This window comes from Carassius gibelio, chromosome A16 (genome assembly GCF_023724105.1).
Source record: "Carassius gibelio isolate Cgi1373 ecotype wild population from Czech Republic chromosome A16, carGib1.2-hapl.c, whole genome shotgun sequence".
Classification (NCBI taxonomy): Eukaryota; Metazoa; Chordata; class Actinopteri; order Cypriniformes; family Cyprinidae; genus Carassius; species Carassius gibelio.
In genome coordinates this window covers 3525931-3551481 of record NC_068386.1, presented here as the reverse complement: position 1 = coordinate 3551481, position 25551 = coordinate 3525931, and the positions used below count along the sequence as shown (strand labels likewise).

General features: G+C 35.2%; 1 protein-coding gene across 2 annotated transcripts; it reads left to right on the top strand.

The window, feature by feature from the left end:
• The first annotated feature begins 73 nt into the window (after nt 1-73).
• LOC128030055 (collagen alpha-1(XXVIII) chain-like) lies at nt 74-18959 on the top strand. Of its 2 annotated transcripts, none has more exons than XM_052617529.1 (36): nt 74-163; nt 637-765; nt 1131-1262; nt 2568-3133; nt 4344-4364; nt 4486-4545; nt 4625-4678; nt 4765-4809; nt 4901-4927; nt 6822-6866; nt 6954-6998; nt 8287-8340; nt 8764-8832; nt 9526-9594; nt 9668-9736; nt 9991-10059; nt 10140-10208; nt 10527-10595; nt 10667-10735; nt 10835-10906; nt 11004-11072; nt 11535-11606; nt 11724-11792; nt 12229-12297; nt 12370-12438; nt 12553-12621; nt 12728-12796; nt 13495-13563; nt 13694-13762; nt 14038-14118; nt 14300-14335; nt 15156-15192; nt 15282-15836; nt 17387-17463; nt 18088-18286; nt 18370-18959. In XM_052617529.1, exons 3-36 carry the CDS (start codon nt 1133-1135, stop codon nt 18540-18542), a joined length of 3384 nt encoding a protein of 1127 aa, XP_052473489.1. In that variant the 5' UTR covers nt 74-163; nt 637-765; nt 1131-1132; the 3' UTR covers nt 18543-18959. The 2 variants fall into 2 exon arrangements, with proteins under 2 accessions (XP_052473489.1, XP_052473490.1); XM_052617530.1 differs by having other exon boundaries at nt 1126-1262.
• The last annotated feature ends 6592 nt before the right edge of the window (nt 18960-25551 follow it).

The window sequence follows — 25551 nt, the reverse complement described above, 5'->3', positions numbered from 1 at the left end:
CTGAGGTGACGTAGAACGTGAACGACTGAAAGGGAACATCTAGGTTATGTATGTAACCCTTGTTCCCTGAAGAAGGGAACAGAGACGTTACATCCCTTTGCCACATTGCTGTTTTGATGAACGGCCAGGTCACTGGGCTTGGCTCCTCAGCGAAGACGTGAATGTGAGTTGCATGTGCTGCTTTTTAAATCACATATTCATGCAAAGTTTAATGATAATGTTAATTTTATGTGAATCTCAGATAAAGAATCACAATAACTAACATAAACAGCTTATTTGGAATTAATAAGTGAAGGTTTTTAACTGACTTCTTAATGCTCAAACTGTTTGTGTATTTTCTTTTCGTCCCAAGTCTCCTTGCTCTCTCGTCTTTTATATACAATATATAAGTCTTTGTCCATGCACATCACAAGAGAAGAGGTCCTGCAACACATGAATGTTTAAAATAATAATAATAATAATTGTTTCTCAAAAATAAATGCTAAAAGTTTGGAACAACATGAGGATGAGTAATTAATAAATAAATATTACCCAAAGTACCCAAAATGCATTTCATTATATTAGTGTGAGCCTGTAATTATAAAAAATTTGTCCCCACAGTTATGGCTGTCCTGTGCTGTGTGTGTGTGTGTTCAGTCAGGCATCAGATTGTTATGTCTTTGATGTTGGGGTGATGTTCAGCACAGCAAATCAGTCAGAACAGAACGTGCTCCATACTGGAGACATGAGCATGGGGATGCTCTCTAGATTTGCATAACAGGCAAGGTAAGTCTTTTATTTTTTCTTCATATTATTGTTCTGATATTAGTTTCACTCATTTTGAGGAATTATAACCTGCTTAAAATACCATTTTACCAGCATTACATGGCAGAATTAAACATAGAACATTGCATCTGACCTTATTGCATGATGTATATGTGCATTTTTTATCTGTAAACAACATGCATGTCATTGTTTAAAGTGCTTGGTGCACAAGGACCAGTTTGTGTTTAAACTTAAAAAGTGTATTTTCAGACAACAAGAAAATTAGCCATTATGTGTTGGACTTTGTAATGCATAATGTACACCATGAACAGTTTTAAGATGCACAGAATGTCTGAAAGTTTTTCTTTGATTGTTTTTAAGATTAGACATGAATGAAAGCATGGCCAAAGGGTTTTCTCTGTGCCTGTTGTTTTGGCTGCTTGCACCTGTGACCAGATGCCAGAACAGAAGACAGTCTGGAGAAAGATTGAACTATCTCACCACAAAACAGGACAATGGTAAACACATCAGTGTTTCATTCTGCGTCAGAGTATATTTTATTGTGTTGGCTTAGTATAGAATGTACAAAAATTTAAGTTAGATATCTTTAATATCTCAGTAGTTTCTCCTAAACAGCAATGAGTTTAAATTAAATACGTTTCTCATGAAAAGTCTGAATTGTTAGGCTGATAATATATTTTTCTGAATTGTTATGCTGATAATATATTTTTTGATTTTTAGACTCAATTAGGAAAAAAGGCTAAATAAAAAAATTAACTCATTGGTCTCAGATGTTTGTACCCTATCACTCTTAACCCTATAAAGCCTACTGTATCATAATTGATAAATACACTATTATGATCATGATTAAAACTTTACTGAAAAACACAATCTGTCATTTGATTGATAGATTATACTTCTTTTAACAAGTAAAAGACATTTTAGGGTCATGTGAAAGCTTTACTGATTTTTTTAAAATTATTATTTAAAATAACTTTTATATTGCAATATTTCAAGATGAACATTTACTGGACTAAAGAAACTTTACCTGATTATCCACACACACACACACACAAACACACACACACACACACACACTACATGGGACCACATTGTCCCACTTTTTAGTTTAAAGAAAGTATTCATTTACTTTAAGTATCTTTTTTTTTCTTTAAATGTAATGGCAATAAACTTTGAGCTTTGAGTACACAACTAGTTTACAACTACAAAGTACATAACATACATTTCTGAGAAGTTCATAAAAAGTAGAATGAAAGTTTTCTTATTTTTATTTTTTTTAAAGTATAGCACACTTCAATAAACTTATTTTGTGTAAGGACATTGGTCATTATTGTACTGCATTGCATTATATGTTTGTTTTTTTACCCCACTTTGAGTTTTGATTATAAAACGAAGCATTTAAATAACATCTTACATGACATATTATTGGACGATATAGACTGACAACTAATATTTATATGCATTTTATGTATAGTCTTTTCTACTTTTATAAATACCTCATTGATCAAAATTTCATCTTATTTTTGTCCTCACAAATATTAACATCTGCACCAAATTGCATACTTTTGCACATTTTGAAAAGAAAGAAAAAAAAAACATGCAAACTTTTATTCCTATTATTTTGTCTAAATATTCAATAAGCTGTTCCATTAAAAAAAAAAAAAAAAAAAAACGTGACCAGTTCTCAAAAGACTATTAATCTGAAGGAACTTTTCACACTGTAAAGAACCTTGGAAAGGTTGCACAGATGAACCATAATGCCAGTAAAGTGTATTTATGGTTTGTTTTTTCTCTGGTTTCAGATTTTGTATGCACACTAGATATTGCATTCATTCTGGACAGCTCAGAGAGTGCGAAGAGCCTTCTGTTTGATAAAGAGAAAGCATTTGTGCGCTCCTTCAGCAAGCAGTTAGTGCAGATGCAGGTGTCTGACTGGCATCTGAAAACCCGTATGGCGCTCATCTACTACAGCAGCTCAGTCCATATCGACCAGCGCTTCAGAGACTGGAAGGACATTGACATTTTCCTGAGCAGATTGGCGGACGCAATCTACATTGGCCAGGGAACGTACTCCACATACGCCATATCCAACGCCACTGAACTCTTCACCAGCGAGACCAAGGAGAAAAGTGTGAGGGTGGCTTTGCTCATGACTGACGGCATGGACCATCCGCGGAATCCAGACATCATGACAGCGGTCGACAAGGCTACAGACCACAACATCAAGATCTTTCCAATTGGCTTATCAAACCTGGCAAAGAATAACATGAAGAGTGCCAAATGGCAGGTGGTAGCGAGCAGCCCAGCGCAGCAGTACTTCCACAGCCTCACTGACCCCCATCTGGAGGAACGGCTCCTGCAGCAGCTCGTGAGACATTCACCTCATCTGTCAGACTTCATAGGTTTAGCAAAACCAGACCTGTATAAATATTCATAATTGATCAATTCAAAATAAAAGAGTATGTGAAAAACAAAACAAAAAAATCACTTGTGAATTGAAAAATTAATAAATAATACATACCTTTACAAATATTTTACGGGCTTCTAAGCAAACACACAAAATGTTCTGCAACAGAAAGGAGTATGAAAATATAAATGAATAATTAGTATGATAAAAAATATTTTAAAAAGTCATATTTCATTAAACACACACTTAATTAATATTAATACATTATGTCTTATAATTAAAATGCATAAGATTATTAAATATCTAATATAAAAATCTATATAAAATAATATATAGATATATACTGTGCAAACTATGCAAACACAGAATATGAAGTGAATTATTCTTATTAAGGTTTATAAAAAATATTACAAATCTAATATAACATCATTATTTAAAATATTAGTAATATATTTAGTAATAAATTAATATTTCAGCTTTACTTTAACTAATTGTGCAGCCTTAGAACTAAAAAGGGAAATTAACATACAAACAGGTAAAAATACAAATTACCCACCAATACTCTAGTTTCCGCCACTAAATAAAAAAAAATAAAACAAGGTACTTTTATAAAAAAAAAAATTATTTTATTTTTTGAATTGCGAGTATAAATCTTGCAATTCTGATGTTTAACACGCAATTGTGCTTTATACATATATTGTGAGATGTAGGCTAAAATCGCAAGTTATAAAATCAGAATTGCGAATAATTAGGTCAGAATTGTGAGTTGCAATTACCTTGTTTTATTTTTATTATTTTTTTATATTCAGTGGCTTCCATAGTTTGGACACACATAAAAAAAATCAAAAGAAACAGAATAGTTTAAAATAATTCTGAATTCTGGATGTTATTTTGGGTGAGACAATAAATGGGCATCTAAATTTGACTTATGAGGGTGTTCAGTCTGCGTGCCTCACACATCAGTGGGTTTGGGGGATTTTCCATAGAAACACAGAATGGACTGCCGCTTGCATAATGTCAAGCACTGTCTGTGATCGCACAATGCAAGCTTCTTTGAAATGCATCAAAGTTTTCCATCACATGCATTGGATTTGGCAATAAATTCAATTTTTTTTGGTGCTGTCACAGATTTGTGTTCTAATTCGTATTTCTCTTTTCATTTTTTTCTCAGGAAACAATTGCAAAGAATGAAGTAAGTACAGAACTATCAAGAATATTTGACTCGATTAAGGAAAAACATATTACACCAAAAAAGATTGACTCTTAAACAATACTGCAAACTACCTGATTTTCTTTCATATTTCTCCTGCTAGTGTCCACAGCCACCAGTGTGTTTGTGTAAGAAAGGTGAACGTGGTCCTTCAGGAGCTCCTGTGAGTATCGTTCAGATGAAATTGAGGCAATTTTTGTTCATTAGTGTCATTCATGAGAAAAAAATCCTTCTTTGTTTAGGGTAAAAAAGGAAAGCAAGGTTATGATGGATCACCTGGTCAAAAAGGCTCAGGGGTGAGAGTTAAAATAATTACCAATAATAATGATGATTAGATCTGTAGATTTAGGTTGTTGACTCATTGGTCTGACTTATTTTACAGGGGGAACCAGGAGCACCTGGTATTCCAGGAATCAATGGTCCAGAGGTACGTCACATCTTCATATGATCACTTGATACAGTCTGTGTTATCAGTGACTCTCTGACCAATACTGTTCTTGTTCCTGGTTCCTCGTTAGGGAAGACCTGGGTTCAAAGGTGATAAGGTAAAACCTCAAGAGTTTTATATTTTGCATATACATATGTTATTACAATGAATTCGTTGACAACCACATCCAGAATGACCTTCTTGACTCATGATGTCAGATCAGCCAGAGAATATATATATTAGTGGTGGGCATAGATTATTTTTTTTAAATCTAGATTAATCTCACTGTAATCTTGAAATTAATCTAGATTAATCTAGATTAAATTGGCTCATTTGAATTCTGCCGAAGGCATTTTCAGTGGCGTAGCCACGGATGTGCCAGGGTGTGCCTGTGCCACCCACAGTGGCAGCTGGCACACCTAAAAATAGATGCAGAATTATTTTTTATAGTCTCAATAAAAAATGTTTACTAAACTTGGGCTATTGTTGTTTACTTAAAATATATATATATATTTTTGTTCGCGACTTGGTTGATTCAGATCGGCACTTTGGAGCCTGTTCGCGACTCGGTTGATTCAGATCGGCATCTCGGAGCCTGTTCGCGACTCGGTTGATTCAGATCGGGACTTCGGAGCCTGTTCGCGACTCGGTTGATTCAGATCGGCACTTCGGAGCCTGTTCGCGACTCGGTTGATTCAGATCGGCACTTCGGAGCATGTTCGCGAATCGGTTGATTCAGATCGGCACTTCGGAGCCTGTTCACGACTCGGTTGATTCAGATCGGCACTTCGGAGCCTGTTCGCGACTCGGTTGATTCAGATCGGCACTTCGGAGCCTGTTCGCGAATCGGTTGATTCAGATCGGCACTTCGGAGCATGTTCGCGACTCGGTTGATTCAGATCGGCACTTCGGAGCATGTTCGCGACTCGGTTGATTCAGATCGGCACTTCGGAGCATGTTCGCGACTCGGTTGATTCAGATCGGCACTTCGGAGCATGTTCGCGACTCTGTTGATTCAGATCGGGACTTCGTAGCATGTTTGAGATTTTTTAAAAGTCAGATCTGGACATCGAAGCAGAAAGTGTTAGTTAAACAGTTAGCTAATTATTGATAAATGAATATTTGGACTTGAGGCTTTTTTTTTTTTTTTTACCTGTCGATTCAGCATGTACATGGACCCACACACAAAGGTGGACACACTCTAGACTTAATCATCAGTAGGGCTCTAAACTTTTCATCCATTGTTTAGAATATGTGTGTTACCCAAATAAAATAATGACTAAAAGTACGGGAACGTACTTTAAGAACGGGTTTCTCAAGACAGGTGGTGCATTAGACCAGGGGCTCATGTGTCAAATGTCGAGAGCGCATTATTGTTGCGCGAAAGAACATTAATATAATGCGCGACTCTCTCTCCTCGAGCGCGGAATATAATGTGCGGAACGCGAATCTCTCTGCTAAACATAAATAAAGAAAGAAAGAAAGAAAGAAAGAAAGAAAGAAAGAAAGAAAGAAAGAAAGAAAGAAAGAAAGAAATTTATTTATTTATTTATTTATTTATTTATTTATTTATTTATTTATTTATGTTTTTAGAAGTATCTTATGCTCACCAATGTTGCCTTTATTTTTCTATTTAAATATAGTATTTTAAATCTACCAAATCAGCATCATAGAATAATTTCCGAAGGATCATGTGACACTGAAGACTGGAGTAATGATGCTGAAGATACAGCTTTGCATTACTGAAAAAAACCCCATTAAAATATATTCAAATAATAAACAGTTACTTTAAATTGTAATACTATTACACAATATTACTATTTTTACTGTATTTCAATATAATAAAAGCAGTTCTGGTGAGCATAAGAGACTTCTTTCAAAACATCTTAATTATTCCAAACTTTTGACTAGTAGTCTATGCAAAATATATACGCATATAATAAAAGGGCATATTTTCATTGGAATTATTTTAAAATGTATTGATTCATTAAAACTCTTGATTCATGTTTTAGGGGGATCGAGGTAACTGTGGACCACCAGGACAAAAGGGACATAAGGTATGTCTTCTGTACTATCCTAAAAAAAGTTTTTAATTTAATATACAGAATGCATGATTAATACAGAGTTTTTATTGCATTTGACAGGGCACTGAAGGACCTCCAGGGCCGAGGGGCCCTAGAGGAGAGCAGGTACAGTATAAACATTAACCTCTTTACATGACATATTACGTCAGACCACCTGGATGCATGATCTCCCTATAGAAAGACAGTTTTTTATGCATAACTGTTATTGTGCTTTGTATTGTGTGATACTTAAATTATTTTAGCATTTAATTTGATTCAGAAAGAAAGAAAGAGAAAAGAATAAGAAAAAAAAACAAACAATTGTATTACTATAGACCCTTACAAAAAAGAAAAATAACTGTAGTAATATAATGCAATTCTTTTATGCCTCTATAAAATCTCCCAATTAGTCAATTGGTATTGTGCACCAAAATGCAATATTGTAAGTTACTGTAAAACTATGTTAGATAAAGTTGACCTGTAAACAAAAACAATTAAACTTTTAGACATACCAAATATGCAGACAAAAATCGTAATTTAGAAATGCACAGCATGCTATAATTGATTTAGTTCTGACAATGCAGTTTATTAAATATTCTGAAAAGTGAGAAAGTAAAGTGAAATGACGGCAACTCTGTACCATGCTGGCATCATACCAGCAGGGTTGAGTAAGTCAGATGTTTTCTTTATATATTTCTTTATACATTTATATATTTATAAATATAAAACTAAATGCATAGTCTTATGTCAAGTTATCTCATCACGTCATGATCACTGCAGTCCATGGCTTTTTCCCCACCCTGCACTTATGGAAAGTGATCTGCAGATTGCTTGTAATCCTATGCTAATGTACACACCTAAAGCAGTGAATCCAGGCTTGCAGGATATTATTCTTTTTCTGAGGATAGCGGGATTAGTTAAGAGACAAAATAGCTCAGACTGACTGGGTCAAGTCTTTCCGGACCCACATTTTAACAGGCATCTAGCAGCCTAAAAATGTGATATCCTATATTTTATTATTAGTGCTTATTGCATACAGGCATTTAGTTGAAGAATTGTTGAAGGAATAGTACATCCGAAAAATGAAAATTGCTGAAAATTTACTCATCCTACTCAGCTTAATTTAGCATCACATCACTTGCTCGCCAATGGATCTTTTGCAGTGAATGGGTGCCGTCAGAATGAGAGTTCAAACAGCTGATAAAAATATCACAATAATCCACAAGTAATCCACACCACTCCAGTCCATCAGTTAACATCATGTGAAATGAAAAGATGCATGTTTGTGAGAAATAAATCCATTGATGAAGAAGCAAACTCATTTACATAATTTTTGGGTGAACTATCCCATTAGTGAAATGAATGCATGAGACTGCAAGACCAATTTCAACATATTTCTTCATTATTTCACCAGGGTCTGAAAGGGCCTACAGGAGACAAGGGACGTGAGGGTTCAGCAGGACCTAAAGTAGGATATCTTCCATTTCTTCAGTAAGACATCTGTGACTGATATTTGTGTCTTAAATAGAGACGGAGATCTGGTGGTAAAGAATGTCATTTTGGAGATGTTTCCATGTCAGTTTAAATGCAGATCTTTTGCATGTTTGGCCAGAAAGCTTTAACAAAGAGTGCTTTGAAATCTGACAAATATATAGTAGCACATTCAAATGCAAAAACCCTTTCACTGTTTGACACAAGGGGTGCCTTTATGCTCTGTAAATGTCAATTGGAATATACATGAGTGAAAACATTCTGAACCCTTTTACCATTTCTCATGCCAACTGTCATGGATATAAAGCAAAATGCAGCAAATATACCAGCATTAAATTAACGTGAACTTTAAATTCATATTAAGATCCAAATGGACCACTGACCTTTGGGTTGTTCCTAGGGTGATCGAGGGCCGCTTGGTGCATCTGGTCCACCCGGAGATATTGGAGTCGGATTCCCTGGTCCAAAGGTAAACCTCTCAGGAATTTTGAAAGAAATTATTACTTTTAATCAGAAAGGATGCATTGAATTGATCATAAGTGACAGTGAATCAGTGTATCATGTTACAAAATATTTCTATGTCAAATAAATGCTGTTCTTTTGAACTTTATATTCATCAAAGAATCCTGGAAAAAAAACTTATAAAAAATATGAAGTAGCACAATTGTTTTTAACATTAACAATAATAATCATTTCTTAAGCAGCTAATCAGCTTATTAGAATTTCTAATAATGATCTTGTGACAGAAGCCTGGAGTAAATATGCTGATAATTCAGCTTTGAATCATAGGAATAAATTCAATTTTAAAATAGAAACCATTTATATAAAATCTTAATTATATTTCATAATATTATTACTGTTTTTACTGTATTTTTGATCAAATGAATGCAGCTTGGTGAGTATGAGACAGTATGATAATATAAACAACAACAACAACAACAAAAAACTCAGTATCAGTTATACTGAATACATGATATGATATAATATGTAAAAATTGATAGCCTGAATGCTCTGTAAGTCGCTTTGGATAAAAGCGTCTGCTAAATGCATACATTTTTTTATTTAATTTTTTATGTAAAATCCTAGATTAACAGTTTATTACCTGGATGTTGTTGTTTTTTTGCCTTGAGATCCCTTAAAACTATTTGCTGTGTTGTTCTAGGGAGACAAAGGGAACCCAGGACGAGCAGGTCTTCCTGGTCAAGGGGGCATAGGTCAGCCAGGACAACCTGTGAGTATCAACAGCTTATATAAAACATGCATCTATAGATTATAATGACATAATGATACATGCATCAATGAAGGGTCCTCCAGGTTTACCAGGAGCACAGGGGAACCCAGGAGCTCAGGGCGAAGGACTTCCTGGGCCAAAGGTCAGCAGCTTTAGTTGTTGTAGGAACATTTTAATAATCTAAATATTTTTTTTTCTACTATAAAGAACCTTCTGAGGAATGGAAAGATTCCATGGATGTTAAATGTTCTTCATCGAACCATAAATGCCAATAAAGAGCATTCATGCCTAAGAGTTTGAAAAATCACCTCGATTCAGCTCAGACCTTTATAATGGTTGTGTGAACTAAGACACTGAAATATCACTTCTGAATCTGTTATTGTGTTTGTGTCATAGGGTGACCGCGGCTATATCGGCTCTACAGGTGGACGTGGACCCCCAGGTTATGGAATTAAAGGTGAAAAGGTACGTTGGAGTTGTGTGAGACTATTAGAAGTCTATGTAAATACCTATTATAAATGTAACCCTTGAATCCGTTCTTGTAGGGTGATGCGGGACCCTCTGGACCACCTGGAACAATAGGAATGCCTGGCAGGGGCATTCAAGGAGAGAAAGTATTTGTTTTTTCCTTTTGATACCAATATTGTTGTACTGTACTAGTATTGCTACAGTAGCTGATACCAGCTTCACTAGTACTAGTGCTCATACATAGGGTTAATCATCTGAAAACTCACAATCACAAGCATGATTTGTGCTATAGATACAAATTATTCCTCAAATCATGCAGCTTGCTGGAAAAAGTGTGCTATTCTTTTTCTAAATGAATGGAAATACTTGCAACCACTAGAATTATCCTAGATTTCACCCAGAAGACCCTAGCAACAATTACAAAGGTCTGTCCAACCTTTTCACCTTTATCTTCATATCTAAAGGGGAATCAGGGACCAGCCGGTCCTCCTGGTCAAAGAGGGAATCCTGGGATAGGACTCGCAGGACCAGAGGTATAACTGCACCATACACACTGCTATCTGTCTATCTATTAACAATGTGTTTTCGTTTTATTTCCTCTCAGGGACTACAGGGCTTCCCTGGAGATCCTGGAGCCCCTGGAGAAAGAGGTATTGGAGAACCAGGACCCAAAGTGAGTTATCGTTTCAGCTAAATTGTTACATTGCATGAAAGAACAGAATAAAGTATCAAATAGTGAAATCAGAGTTGTGTTTATTGGTTGATGCTGTAGGGTGAACCTGGATTACGAGGTTTACCAGGTGAGCCAGGAGTACCAGGAGAAGATGGACCCAATGGACCAAAGGTCAGAATGCTCTTAATAGCAAGTTAGTGAGGGATAGCTTTACATCAGAAACATTCAATGTCTTATAATCTACTGTAAGATATCTCATTTACTTTAGGGTGAAATAGGCTTACCAGGACCCAAAGGACAAGACGGACCTCCAGGAAAGGGCCTGCCAGGAGAGAAGGTAATGTGTGCATATGGATGTGCTTTATTGATTTGTCAGAGAAAACGTAAGATTATAACATTATTGTGTATGTATATATATAGTTGGTATAGAAAAGAATCACCTTCCTTTTTTAAATAATCAAGATGGACACAGTTATTATCCAGCTGTACTTACTCAGTGCAACTTATGACATCCAAGTGAAAGATAAAACACCAACAAGTCAGAAATAATGAATTGTAAACTCAGTCAGGTGATAATCACATTATCAGTGGTTCACAAAGCCATCTGACAAGTAATAAAAAAAAAAAAAAAAAGAAAAAGAAACATTGTGTCCATCTTCATTTCAGGCGGCAGAGCAACAAAATGTGATTATTTTAAAGGGGCGGATTTTTCAATACCCACTGTATACAATATAGGTTCTAAAGATGAGGCAATAACAAATTAAATGTTTTACATTTTTAAATAAACTTCCTCCAATAGGGGGATCGAGGGGAGACGGGCTCCAAAGGCCAACCAGGACCACTGGGACCAGCTGGACCAGTAGGAGCAAAGGTGAAAACAATCCATTAACCTTAACAAAAACAAAATACCACATCAGGAAAAGACCTGTGTCTTTATCATAGCCAGTGTTGACTTCAAGTCTATTGAATTATCTTTCATTTGAAATAGGGAGAACCAGGGAATGTTGGAATTCCAGGTGTTCCTGGGCCTCAAGGAAGGGGCATACCGGGACCCAAGGTAGGTCCAGGTTAAATACAATACAAGAAAAACTGACTTAATAATAAACCATTTTTTTATGAAGTAATTTATGAAAATTAAGAAACATTTCTGCTTTTTAACCCTCACTATAAAAAATATATATTCTTTGGGCCCTGTTACCACAACTCATTAACTTAATATTGCGTGCAACACACACACACACACACACAAACACACTGTGAACACACATTACAATTATAGAGTGCTTCTAATTCAGTGTACTTTGTTGGTTGAACATAATTTCATTAGAAGTTGTCATTACTAAAAAAGATTATGCTAACTGTTCTATTATTTTTTACTTCTATTGTATTCTATTATATTTTTAATGTTGCATTAATGTCTAAATATTGTTTGGGGTAATGGCATGTTTATGTGATGGATCAGGAGATTTCATACCATGTTCATCTTCCTGTAGGGAGATCCAGGGCCGCTTGGTCCACTAGGTCCTGCTGGAGAACCAGGGATAGGCATTGCAGGGCCGAAGGTAAGAGTGACGTCCTAGCAGAAGCTTGTATATGGTTTTGTGATAAAGATCATGCATTTCATCTTTCTTTAGGGTGAAATAGGGTTACGAGGCCCCATTGGACCACCAGGTTCGAAGGGAGAAGGACATCCAGGCCCACCTGTAAATATCATTACAAAAAACAAAATTCATGCAACTCACAGTTTATTATACAGTCTGTATTTAATCTGACATAGCAACTGGGACTATAAGAGTGTGTGTCTATGTGATCTATAGGGGCCACCAGGTCTGCCAGGTCTTACAGGAGAGACTGGGCCAGAGGGAATAGGTTTAACTGGACCAAAGGTAAGGTGCTCGCATCCCTCCAATTTTCTTCAGTAAATGTAAACATCTGAATCCTTATAAAAGTATTCTATTAAAGCATTTGATGAATAAATATTTTCTGTCACAGGGGGATCGAGGCCCTCCAGGTCCACCAGGGCCTGCTGGAGCACCAGGTCTTGGGCAAATGGGCCCAAAGGTGGGAAATATATTTCATGTTCTATATAGAATACATGTATGCATATCATAATCAACACTCTATGATGTGACCATACACTGTTAATCATGAGATGTTTTTGCAAAAAAAGGAATAGTGATATTTCTTTGCATTGTGCACTGCATTCTTAATGCATCCAGATTTGTTATTTTGAGAGCTTGTAAATCTGATTCTTCGCCAAAGATGACAAAATCAGCATTAAAGGCAACATTCAAAACAATCCTTTTTCTTGGTTATGTGACTAATAGAGAAAACATTAAGAGAATGTTCAAGTTTGATGATTTTGAATTACATTTGAATTATCTCTGAACGATCTGAAACAAGTGGAAAGTTGTTAGACTAACTAAACTAAAATCTGTTTCAGATGTGTTTCAGAAAACATTCCAAGGGTGGTGAATAAATAATGAGGTTTTTGTGTTACTTCTGATAACGGCTGTTAACATTATATAACTGCAGTGCAGTGAATCATTACAGTAATGGAAACTGGGGGGAAATATCCTCAACTGTCATAATAATGTCACAATGCAAAAAAATTAAATAAAATAAAAATAAAAATTCAATCAATTTGGTCAATCAAAATCTTATTGGTCCTAAGATATAGCCTTAATTCTTTTGGTGCACAATGTGGTGTGAGATTCTGCTCAGATGTGCTCAGAAGTGTTTTTTTTTGTGGTCTGCAGGGCTCCATTGGTCAGACTGGTCCAGCTGGTCCTCCAGGATTACCAGGAGAGGGCATTCAAGGACCAAAGGTAACAGGAATCTGAGGCCTATCAACAAGATACAGTATTTTCAGAAACGCATTACAGCATGATGTACAACAGCGAAATACTGAAACTGATTAATTGACATTCATTTTATGCTTTGTTCTGTTTTGAACAGGGTGATCCTGGATATCAGGGTATACAGGGGCCAAGAGGGTTTCCCGGAGAGGGTCTTCTGGGCCAGAAGGTGAGGAGAGTCATATAGCAAGCATTACATGAATCCTTCACACAATTACATTTACTCACCGTCATGTCATGCCGTACCTGTAGGAATTTTCTTCCATCAAATACTGTACAAAATGAGATGTTAGCTGCTCTTTTCCCCCGAACTGGTGATTTATTCTGCACAAACATACAGTATATGCACCTATATGAAATCCCCAAAATACTGCATCACTTCAAGTTTGAAAACATGACCACAATTGTGAATTTCAGCTCTGTAATGTAGCTACTGTATACTAGGGCAATCGTGGGTTTCCAGGAGCACACGGACGTAAAGGAGACAGAGGAAGCCAGGGAGAACCAGGATCTACAGGACCACACGTGAGAAGAACGAGAAGGAAAATTTGATCGTCAAGCCTTCACGCGAGACTTGCTTTTGAATCATAAAGCATTATTATGATAGCTGACAATGCCAATTTCATTCCAAGCATCGCTTAATACATGCATCTCTACATTATTTAACTATATTTAACACACTGAACACTGTGTTTTATAATCGCAGGGTAATACGGGAACGAAAGGAGAACCTGGTCTCACAGTACGTACCCAGATGTCAATAAAGAATTCATTTTGGACCTTTGTTTAAGTAATTTGTTCCAGTGTAAAACAAGTATTGTATTATGCTGTTGTTGCATAACCTCATGCCAGCTGTAAATAGAAAACTATTTAGCATTTTTATCCCATTTTTGAGTAAAATTTTTATTTTTGTGTCCAGTGCATTGCATTATGGGATATAGTAATCCACACATGGCTTATGGCTCATTTTGGTCATCTGCAAATTGGTGTATGATTAACTTATAATTATCTGTGAAATTTACTAGCAATTTCAGAGTGAATTTCAATTTCTGAATGGTTTCAACACATTGAATTGAAAATTAGAAAGGTTGCTTCTACAATTTACTAAAAACTAAATATGTTAAAAACTAAATTTAGTAAAATAGCAATAAAATTAAGATTTGATTTATTTAATGCATCCATGTCTGGATATTTTGCATATGCTATGTATTATGCTATATATAACTGAAATAAAGACAAAATGCAAAAAACTATACAAAATACGCAGATAAAAAAAAAAGACAACTGACTTTGCAACTGACTGAAATGAATAAATGTAAGTATAAAGTTTGTAAAATAGTAATACATTAAATAGATGAAAAATATAAAGATATATGTAGACAAAAATACAAAATGACAAAATAACAAAATTATTCAAACTTAAATTAAAATAAAAAACACAAAATGTAAAAACTAAATTCTCCTTCAAAATAATTAAAATAACAGTATATAAATGATACCACAATAACACTAAAACTAGCTACTGTGAAACTTCAATAATGAGATTATTCTGTATTTTGCAGAGAGAGGACATAATCACTTTAATCCGATCTATTTGTGGTAAGTATACAAACTGCAGACGTTTTCAGTAAATTTGATTGCTTAGTGATGAACTGATTGGGTCTAAATAATTTATTGTGGTTTGTCAGGCTGTGGTCGGATCTGCAGAGTACAGCCTCTGGAGCTGGTGTTTGTGATTGACAGCTCTGAGAGCGTCGGCCCGGAAAACTTTGAGATCATTAAGGACTTTGTGAATATCTTGATTGACCGTGTGTCAGTCAGTCCTGAGGTCACACGTGTCGGTGTGGTTCTCTACAGCCACGTTAACCTGGTGGTCACAAGCCTACAAGAGAGGTTAAGTCGTGAAGAATTGAAATCAGCCGTGCGCAGGATGTCCTACATTGGGGAAGGCACTTACACAGGAAGTGGCATCAGAAAGGCCAATGAGATCTTCCGCTTTGCTCGGCCCGGTGTGAAGAAAGTGGCTGTGGTTATTACAGACGGCCAGACGGATCATCGGGACCCGGTGAAGCTGGAGGATGCGGTCAGAGAGGCCCATTCAGCCAATATCACCATGTTGGCTATAGGAGTGGTGAATCAAAGTGATCCCATCTATGATGAATTTAAGCAGGAGCTAAACTTAATAGCGTCGCCGCCCACTGAAGAGCACATGTTTTCCACAATGGACTTCACGATGCTTCCTGGTATGTTGCAGTCTTGTTTTGTTTTTTGCTCATTTGTTTGCCAAATTTGATGTAGCAGACCTCAAAAATATCAATAATAATTTTCCATCATGTCCTTTTTCCCCACGAATATCAGCTTTTAAATGCAATTATACAAATTGTATTATTTAACTTTTAGCCATAAAATAATGTTTCAAAAGCATTCACACATTTAAATTACTGAAAATTGAACAGATACTAATAATTGTAACCCTACTCTTTGTGGCAGAATTTCTGATGAGCAGAATAATTCAGCCAGAAATGAAAAATCTGCTGAAAATTTGCTCACCCTTGGGCCATCCAAAATTTGGTCAAACAGCTGATAAAAACATCACAATAATCCACACCACTCCAGTCCATCAGTAGACATAATGTGAATTGAAAAGGCTGCACATCCAAATCCATATATTTTTTAACCTCAAATCAGTGCTTTAAGTGGGCCGGTATGCACTGGTACTCAGTACCGCCACTTCCAAATATAGCTCTTGAGCGTACCACCACCTCTCCATGCATCCAGAACGTGCTTTACGTTCATTTGGACATCTGCTTTAATAGAGGTTTTAATCCTTTGCCTGCGCTGCCGCTTTTCACAACGCCCTTCACAATGCACGCTACCTAATAGTTCGGAGTATGGAGCGTGAATCATTTGAACCAGATCGGGAGTTCGGAGCGGGTTCGCGAATCATTTGAGTCACTTCGGGAGTTCGGAGCGGGTTCGCGAATCATTTGAGTCAGTTCGGGAGTTCGTAGCGGGTTCGCGAATCATTTGAGTCAGTTCGGGAGTTCGGAGCGGGTTCGCGAATCATTTGAGTCAGTTCGGGAGTTCGTAGCGGGTTCGCGAATCATTTGAGTCAGTTCGGGAGTTCAAAGCGGGTTCGCGAATCATTGAGTCAATTTGGGGATCGCAAAACATTTGAATCAGTTCGGGAGTTCGGAGCGGCTTCGCGGATCATTTGAATCAATTCGAAAGTTCGTAGCGGGTTCGCGAATCATTTGAGTCAGTTTGGGGATCGCGAATCATTTGAATCAGTTCGGGAGTTCGGAGTGGGATCGCGAATCATTTGAGTCAGTTTGAATGTAGTAGCTTTTTCTAAGTGTATTTTTTTCAAAATCCTTTTGCACATTTTATTTATGTTCAGTAGTTCTTTCTAGCTCAAGCAAATCCACAAACTAATAAAAGGATTTATATGTTGACTGCTGTATATAAAACCCATGCAATATAGTTGTTGTTACCTCAGGGGATGAGGGGAGTCACCAAAAAAAAAAAAAAAAAAAAAACAGAATTTTTTTTTTTTTGGCTATAGGGTACCCGCACCTCTTTTGGGCCACTTAAAGCACTGCCTCAAAGCATTGATTCTTCTATAAATAGTTGTGCTTTCTCCAGTGAAAAGGTCATTTCACCTGAATCAGGAGAGAAATATGAATCACTTACAAGTGAAAAAAGTCCAAAACAGCTCTAAACAAATAGTGGGTGGATTTTGGAGCACAGGATCACATTAATTAAATGCATGTTTTGTGTCTCTGTGGTGTAGAAGTGGAAATTAAGTTGCTTCATGAGGTCTGTGAGAACGCTGATGGTTCGACATTCAGCACTACCTTCAGCTCCAAGGTAAAGTCACACACGGGAATTCAAAGAAGTTAAAAAAAAAATAATAATAATAAAAATTAAGTATCTAAAGGTGCCATATTTGATTTGATTGCTATTATATGTTGTTGGACTGCAGCATTTTAAAATAAAGCATAAAAAAGAAGTCCTGTAGCGTGACTTTATTTATATAAATAAATCTATTTATTATGATTATATAAATATAATACTTTTTCATTATTATTAAACATGCAGTTTTTATGATTTTCTATTAATTGAGAGATATTTCAAAATATGATCTTTCTAAAAGCCATTTCTGATCTAAAAGCTACATGATGTTTGCTGAGAAAAGTATTTATTTAGTTGAATTACATAATAAAGGCTCTGCAGTGTTGCATTTGTACTGTACATTTATTATTATTATAAAGTTTGGCACAATTTCTCTAATTATTATAATGTATACTGTTTTTATGACTTAAATATTAGTAGAAACGCTACAATATTTTGAGTATTTGGTTTTGTTTTTTTAAAAGGTGTAAAAACACAACATGTTACCGTCAGCATGTCAGCTTTCCATCTGTTATTATCAATGTACTCTAGTTCTAAACATAAACACATTTAAACATCTGAACTTATGTATAATGTCAGGCAGGTGCAGTTGGAGAGTTGTTCCCCTACAATGATCCCAAATCATACGACACAGACATTACTGGCACCACAGCACCTTATTTGGAAAGAGACGAGCTGAACCTCCTTCCAGATTTCTCTCTCACGTCTTTGGACCGGCCGAAACAGGACACACACAGGACTGACCCACCGCTGCTCATAAAGAATGATTCCACTGCAGGTAAATGCTGTACAAAATTTATACAATACAAATAATGTCAATTCTGACTTCCTGTACATCAAATGTTCTCTCTCTTGTGTCAGAGGAGGGATGCCTTCAGACTCTGGATCCCGGTCCGTGTCAAGAGTATGTGATTAAATGGTATTTTGATCCAAAGTCCAATTCATGTGCTCAGTTCTGGTTCGGAGGTTGCCAAGGCAATAAAAACCAGTTTGATAATCAAGAAGCCTGCAGAAAATCCTGTGTGAAAGTGTAAATCTTATCATTAGAGCACTGAGCCAGACTCAAAAGCATGGGATGCTAAAAAAAGAAATCAAGCTAAATGGCTCTTTATAATTTAAATGTATAATAAAGAATCTTGATGTACAATAAAGATTTTTACTGTGAACATTTAAAACAAACTAAACTTGAACAATCTCCTAACGGCATATATTGATATATATACAGAATTTTATTGTACTTTATTGAAAATATCAAATAGTGGCTTTTTTTTCAAATACATTTTTAGATAATTCTTAATAAGTAATAATTCTGGCTCAGAGAAAATGCAGTGACATTCAGACATTTCTCGATGTGGCACCTGAACAAATATTCACACAGAAAAACAGTCTGTAACCTCCAATGTTCTCATGTAAACTAGCTTTTGGTCACATTAAACGTCCTTGTGTGTGTGTGTGTGTGTGTGTGTGTATTTCTTGTATGTGTGCTGTGGTTTTAGCTAGGTTTAAGCTCACTGGTGCTGTTTTGTTCGTGATTAGTGTAGAATCTGTACTTATATCCGAATGGTCGCTGGTGATGTGTAAAATACTCCAGCATGTACATGTCTGCAGGTCGCATGTAATGAAATGAGATCACAAAATCTGCACAGGCCCTGGAAAGAGAGAAAAAAACATTCAACAACAGATACATCATTAATGTTTTGAGTAATCTTGGACGATGCAAAAGGGTCATAATGCAAAGGTCAAACTGCAATCTAAACAATTCCTCCCTCTATATATAAGATTTACAGTTAAAAAGAAAGTAATTGTAATGTCAGTAAATATTTATGCTGTAGAAAACAAAACAAAAGGACACTTCATGTAAATCTCCAGTTCATTGAATGTCTTAGTACAGTAACAAAGGGTGGAGCTTAGGGTTAAGTGTAAAATGAAAACACACATGAGAAACTGGCTCTCTATATATATATCATATATTTATATATATATAATTTATTTTTTTGAGCAGCACATCAGCATATTAGTATGATTTTCTGAAGATCATGTGACACTGAAGACTGGATTAATGATGCTGAAAATACAGCTTCGCATCACAGGAATAAATTCAAATAAACAAAGCCTTGGTGAGCAGAAGAGATTTCTTTCAAAATATTTTTTTTACATTTTACTGACCCCAAACTTTTTAACAGTAATGTATGTTTTATTATTATTATTATTATTATTATTATATAACAAATATAAACCATGCATACAAATGAATTTCTTTACAAAAAATGAATTTCTTTACAAAATGAAAAACTTAATTAAATTTTTTAAATCAATCAGCAAATAAGAAAATTAATTGTCATAATAAAAATTGAGATTGGTTGTCCAAACCTTTGACTAATATTTTAAATTCTATCCAAATAAGATGCAAAATATGACAATTAAAAGATAAGTGATAAAGAACATACCAGTAATTTTCCAAGCTGAATCTATTCTTGGCTCGAGTGGAAAGGTAATTTGGATATGCAAGTGCTCTAATCTAACACTCATGAGTTGCTGAACAAAGACAAAACCAACGAATATCTCACAAAATAGAAATATGTGCTGAGACACCTAGAAAAATGTATTTGTAAACAAGCAAATTTATTATTTATAACCATAAATAATAAGTTATTTATAACCATAAATAACTGAAAAAATATATGTTTTGCTGTTACAGAAAAAAATATGGCAACATTTCCGTACATTTTAGGTCACATTTATTATTGTTTTTCTGTAAATAAAAATGATGTCTTAAATTGTGAATTAAAGAAAGCGACGGCTCTCTGTTGAGGTTCAGTTCAGAGTTCGTCTCAAGACAGTGTGATTAACATCAGACACACCTTTTTTATTGTAACTCGCCACATAAAACTTTTATTTGCAATCGCGGACATCAATAACCTCACTGTCACTCACTGATAACATTTCATTTACATTTTCATAAACCTTAACTTTTATGCATGAGTTATTATTACATATAAAAAGCTGAATTTACAAAACAAGAATATAATCATTCCCAATATTTTTGTTTCTCCAAATGATGTAAAGAATTGTAAAAAATTTACAAGACACATGACAAAAACATGAATTTTCTGTTCTATTATAATAGAAACCATCATAGGAAGTACTTTTCAATTATAGTACCTGTTACAAGGCTTTGTTTTACAGAAGATCACCTAAAACTGAACAAGGGGTCAAGTGTGGAAACTTCTGTAGCTGGACGAGAATGTTCTCTGTGTGCCTCAGATAATGTCACTTTGGGTCAGTCCTCAAATCAGGGACTTTAAAACTCCTTGAAAGTGAAAAGCGCTCAACATTGAAGATCAAGATTTGCTGTTAAGAAGTTAAGAAGCTAGGAGACTTGTCTAATTGCACATAATCATACAGAAGAAAAAACTTGAGATGAAACCTCTTCATGAAAGCACTGAGACAGAGAGTAGCGAGACTTCAAAAGAATGACCGATGGCAGGTTTTACTAAAGAGTAGAATGTGAAAAATACTGTTCCTAAACCTAGTAAGCTGCCTTCAGACACCTGCCTTCAGAGACAACATCATAACTGAAATGGATTTAGATGTATACTTCTCAGTATGTTTCATCAAGCTCTCCAGACTGCATTAGAAGGTGCATTATTTTTAACAGCACAATCATAATTCCTACCTTTTAGAACAGACTAAAATGTCAGATTGCACTTATAATCAAAAACACCTTTAAAAAAGCACAAGTTAATACTAAATGAATGATATATATATATATATATATATATATATATATATATATATATATATATATATATATATATATATATATATATATATATATATATATATATATATATATATATATATATATATATATATATATATATATATATATATATATATAAAGTTTGATTACAAAATGCAATAAATCCATTTTGATTAATTTGAAAGTGGCAAGATGAAAACCTCTATTTTCTGTTTCAGACTTTCACATGGCATATTTAGATTATAATAACATTTATTAAATCAAATCCAGGTTTTCATTTGTTAAACTTTTTTTCTTTTTTACTTGGTCAATACTAATCTTATGACTAAAAATACATTTATCAGTCATCGCTTCCAAAATTAATTCAATGGGTCATCTTGTTAATGCTATAAATTAATTATAGCAATAAAATAAAATTTCATCATGAACAAGAACATCAATATCACATTAGACCAGACAAATTTCCCTTACATTCATCTTCCAAAAGTGCATTCATCTTTGCCATGTTACATTCATTTAGTTGACTAGTGCTATGTGTATTATCAAAATTAATAAAAATGTAACTGTATTAACAAAAACATAAATGGCATTAATAAAAACACTAACACTGACAAGCTATGCAATATCACTTCATAATCGAATGCGATTCATCTAATGAACGCGATATAGCGATAATATCTCTGTCTATTAAATGCATCTGAATAATTTCCATCTGAAAGCACGTGATAGAGGTTCACTGGTACTGTTAATCACAGAAACTGAATACTGTACAGGACATGAAGTAACCTAGTATGCAACATTTATTTGCATTCTTTTTTGTTGTACCTGGGAAGTGATGTCAGTCGTCCATGGATCCACCCGGAGCCCGTCACACCAGCCTCTGAGGATGTTCACTGGGCACTGCTCCTTCAGCCCAGAGGTGATCCTGCACATACACATCTGTTTTACATTTCTTTCTTCAATGTTTAGTTCACACATCACCCTCGTCCTACTAACCAGCTCACTTAAACACACAGGAAATGATGTAATGTCACACAGAATTCACCACAGAAGTTATATGATGATAGAGTCATGATAACGGCGTATAACTCCCCCCCCCCCCCCCACACACACACCAAAAACCACATTCAACTCATGGAAAGTTTTACTTATGCGGAAATGTTATATGCAAAAAATAAATATTTAAAAAAATGTATATATTTAGCTGAGATCAAAATTAGATTTTGATAGTATTTTGTTGTATTTTTAGATTGTTCTGTAATTTTGAGACAGTTATTTTTAACTCATCCATGGCACAGTCTTCATGGTGAAGGCACATTTCTTTCAAAGGAGACACATTCGTCAGCCAATGACCTATGCCTCTGTAAAGAGAGTCACAAACAGTTACAGCTTGTAACACACTGTCTAAAGGTCCATTCACATCAAAAATTCTAACTATAAAGATGAATATAAGGACAACTAACTATATTAGTGTCCTCACAATAATGTTATGTATGTTATAAGTGCAGGTTTGTCGACTTCCACTTTAAATGCTCAAGCTCTTTAGAGTATGTGGATTCTTTCTGGCAGTCAATGTTTTTATTAGCTGTAAAGTGGATGATATATTCACCAAACTGACATCAGTTTTCTCACCACTGAGACTGTCAGGTAATGAAGGATTGGTAGAGAAACAGCCCATCTGAGACAGCGCCCCCTTCTGATCGATCTCGAAGAAGACGCTTGGAGAAGACCTGACCTGAATTGTCACATTCACAGGGCATCCCTCTCTATCGAAACAATCCACATGTTTAAAATGATTGTTCAAATCAGTAGTGTAGCCAGAAAAGAGACTCTGGGTGTGCATATGAAAATCTGGGTGTGCCACATTTATTGTCAGATTACTGTGCAAAATTATGGGATAGTATTTTTGTCACACTGCTTCCGTCCAACCATACTCCTAGTGTTCATTTGCAGGTCGTGTCAAAATGTAGTTAATTGTTAAATGTAATAATTTTCTTTAAAATACGATAATTTTGAACTTTAGCTATTTTTCTTTTTGTTTATTTTTCATTACAATTTATTCACTTTAAATAAATTATAATATATAATTATAGGATTAAAATGAAGTGTAGTTGCTCAATATAGATCTTATATTTGCGCGCGTGCCGAGGCGCAGGTTTGCGCGCTTCGGATGAGCGCATGCACAAATCTTCTCACTGCGCGTGTGAACTCGCTGCCTCTGGCTCTTAAATGTTTAAACTGACAAAGCGTAAATGAGTTTAGTTTACACAGATATCAGCAGTGACCCAGGTGAGGACGGAATAAATTACTGCTCATATACAGCATTCGCTTTGAACAAGAGTGAATGATTTGTCCAGGTTTTTTTTTTTTTTTTTTTTCATGTTTTTGTAAAGTCTGGGAAGCCAGAATGCGCATGCATCAACAGAAACATTTATTAGCTGAACCCTGTTTTTTTACGTGCCATTTATAGCAAGCCATATTACAGATGATATTACAGATGCTTTGTCAGATTTAAGTTGAAGCGCGTGCCGAAACCGTGTGTGGTGAACCGAACGGTTTTTTTTTCAGCGAACCATGCCATCCCTATTACCTCAATAATCAATCAATTACAGGCTTAAAACGATCATGCCCGAGCAGACAGATATTAGTACATCTCATCACACCGGCACCCGCGTCTAAATTAGTTGTATGGTCTGGTTTTCAGTCTAAAACAGTTGTGTCAAGTATAAATGAAAAATCATCTGTTTCGGGAGGTGCGCGCGCAGTCAGCGGAGGCTCGCACCTCCCAACTCGCAAGATCTGAATCAACCGAGTCGCGAAAAGGCTCCGAAGTGCCGATCTGAATCAACCGAGTCGCGAAAAGGCTCCGAAGTGCCGATCTGAATCAACCGAGTCGCGAAAAGGCTCCGAAGTGCCGATCTGAATCAACCGAGTCGCGAAAAGGCTCCGAAGTGCCGATCTGAATCGACCGAGTCGCGAAAAGGCTCCGAAGTGCCGATCTGAATCAACCGAGTCGCGAAAAGGCTCCGAAGTGCCGATCTGAATCAACCGAGTCGCGAAAAGGCTCCGAAGTGCCGATCTGAATCAACCGAGTCGCGAACAGGCTCCGAAGTGCCGATCTGAATCAGAAGCATGAATTAAGAAAATATTTTGGCTGACAATTGGCTGAAATATATTGCAGAATTTTGACAGATGTCAAAAATTGTTTTAAAATAAGTACTGTGTTTGTATGTTGCATGTTTTTCAATTAAAGTTATTAACCTTACACATATACAATGTTATTTTAGTATTATTACTATTATTATTATTATTATTATTTACTTTCAGTTTTATTTTTATTTTTTTTACATAATTTAGATAGTTGCTAAGGGAACATTTCTAATTACCATTGAAGCTTTGTTTTAAAAATGTTCTTCTAAAATGTACATTTTATTTCAGATTAATTTCAATAAAACAACAACAACAACAAAAACAATTTCTAATAGCACAGCAGTGATAAGAAAATTAACCAGGGATTTACTAATGTACAGAGTGAAATGTCAAAATCTGAATTATTCACAAACACAGAATAATTTACAAACTCAAATCGTCTGAATAAAATATGGAATAAAATAATTCCATAATAATAATAATTTTTTTATCTTATTTTATAAAAAAAAATAGTTTATTATTTTTATGTCAGTTTAAATTTTTAACAATGTCAGTACTTCAGCTTATACTTATTTCAGTATATATGTTTATATATATAAGTGAGCTTTTATGCAAATTCAAATAAATTAAATATTGATCATTAAAATTAGTAATTAATATTTTAAAATTATATTGAATCATCAAATGAAAAAATAAAATACAAAATTGAGCCACTAAAGAATCCCTTAAAACATAAAATTAAAATATTTGTTCATAATAGAACAGAATAGAAGCTAGAAGCTACAAACACATACACACACACACACACACATACACGCAGTCAAGCACCATATTGACAACGATTCACAGCAATTAATCAAAATAGCATCAGTCAAATGAATATGAGTGAAGGAAATCGTGAAGCGGTGTGAAGTACAGTTACTGTCTAATTCTGAAGCTCCTTCTAATTTATCAAGCATCTTGAATGATGTGAAGCAGGAGTGGATCAGAGGTCAAATACAGAACAGATGATAATGGCTGAAAACCACAGTGGATAAATCTCACATGAATAATCCAGCGAAGCAGCAATTTTCTTTTAATAATTCATAATCACCTGATTCATCACCTGCTTATTTCACCAGCACTATTTA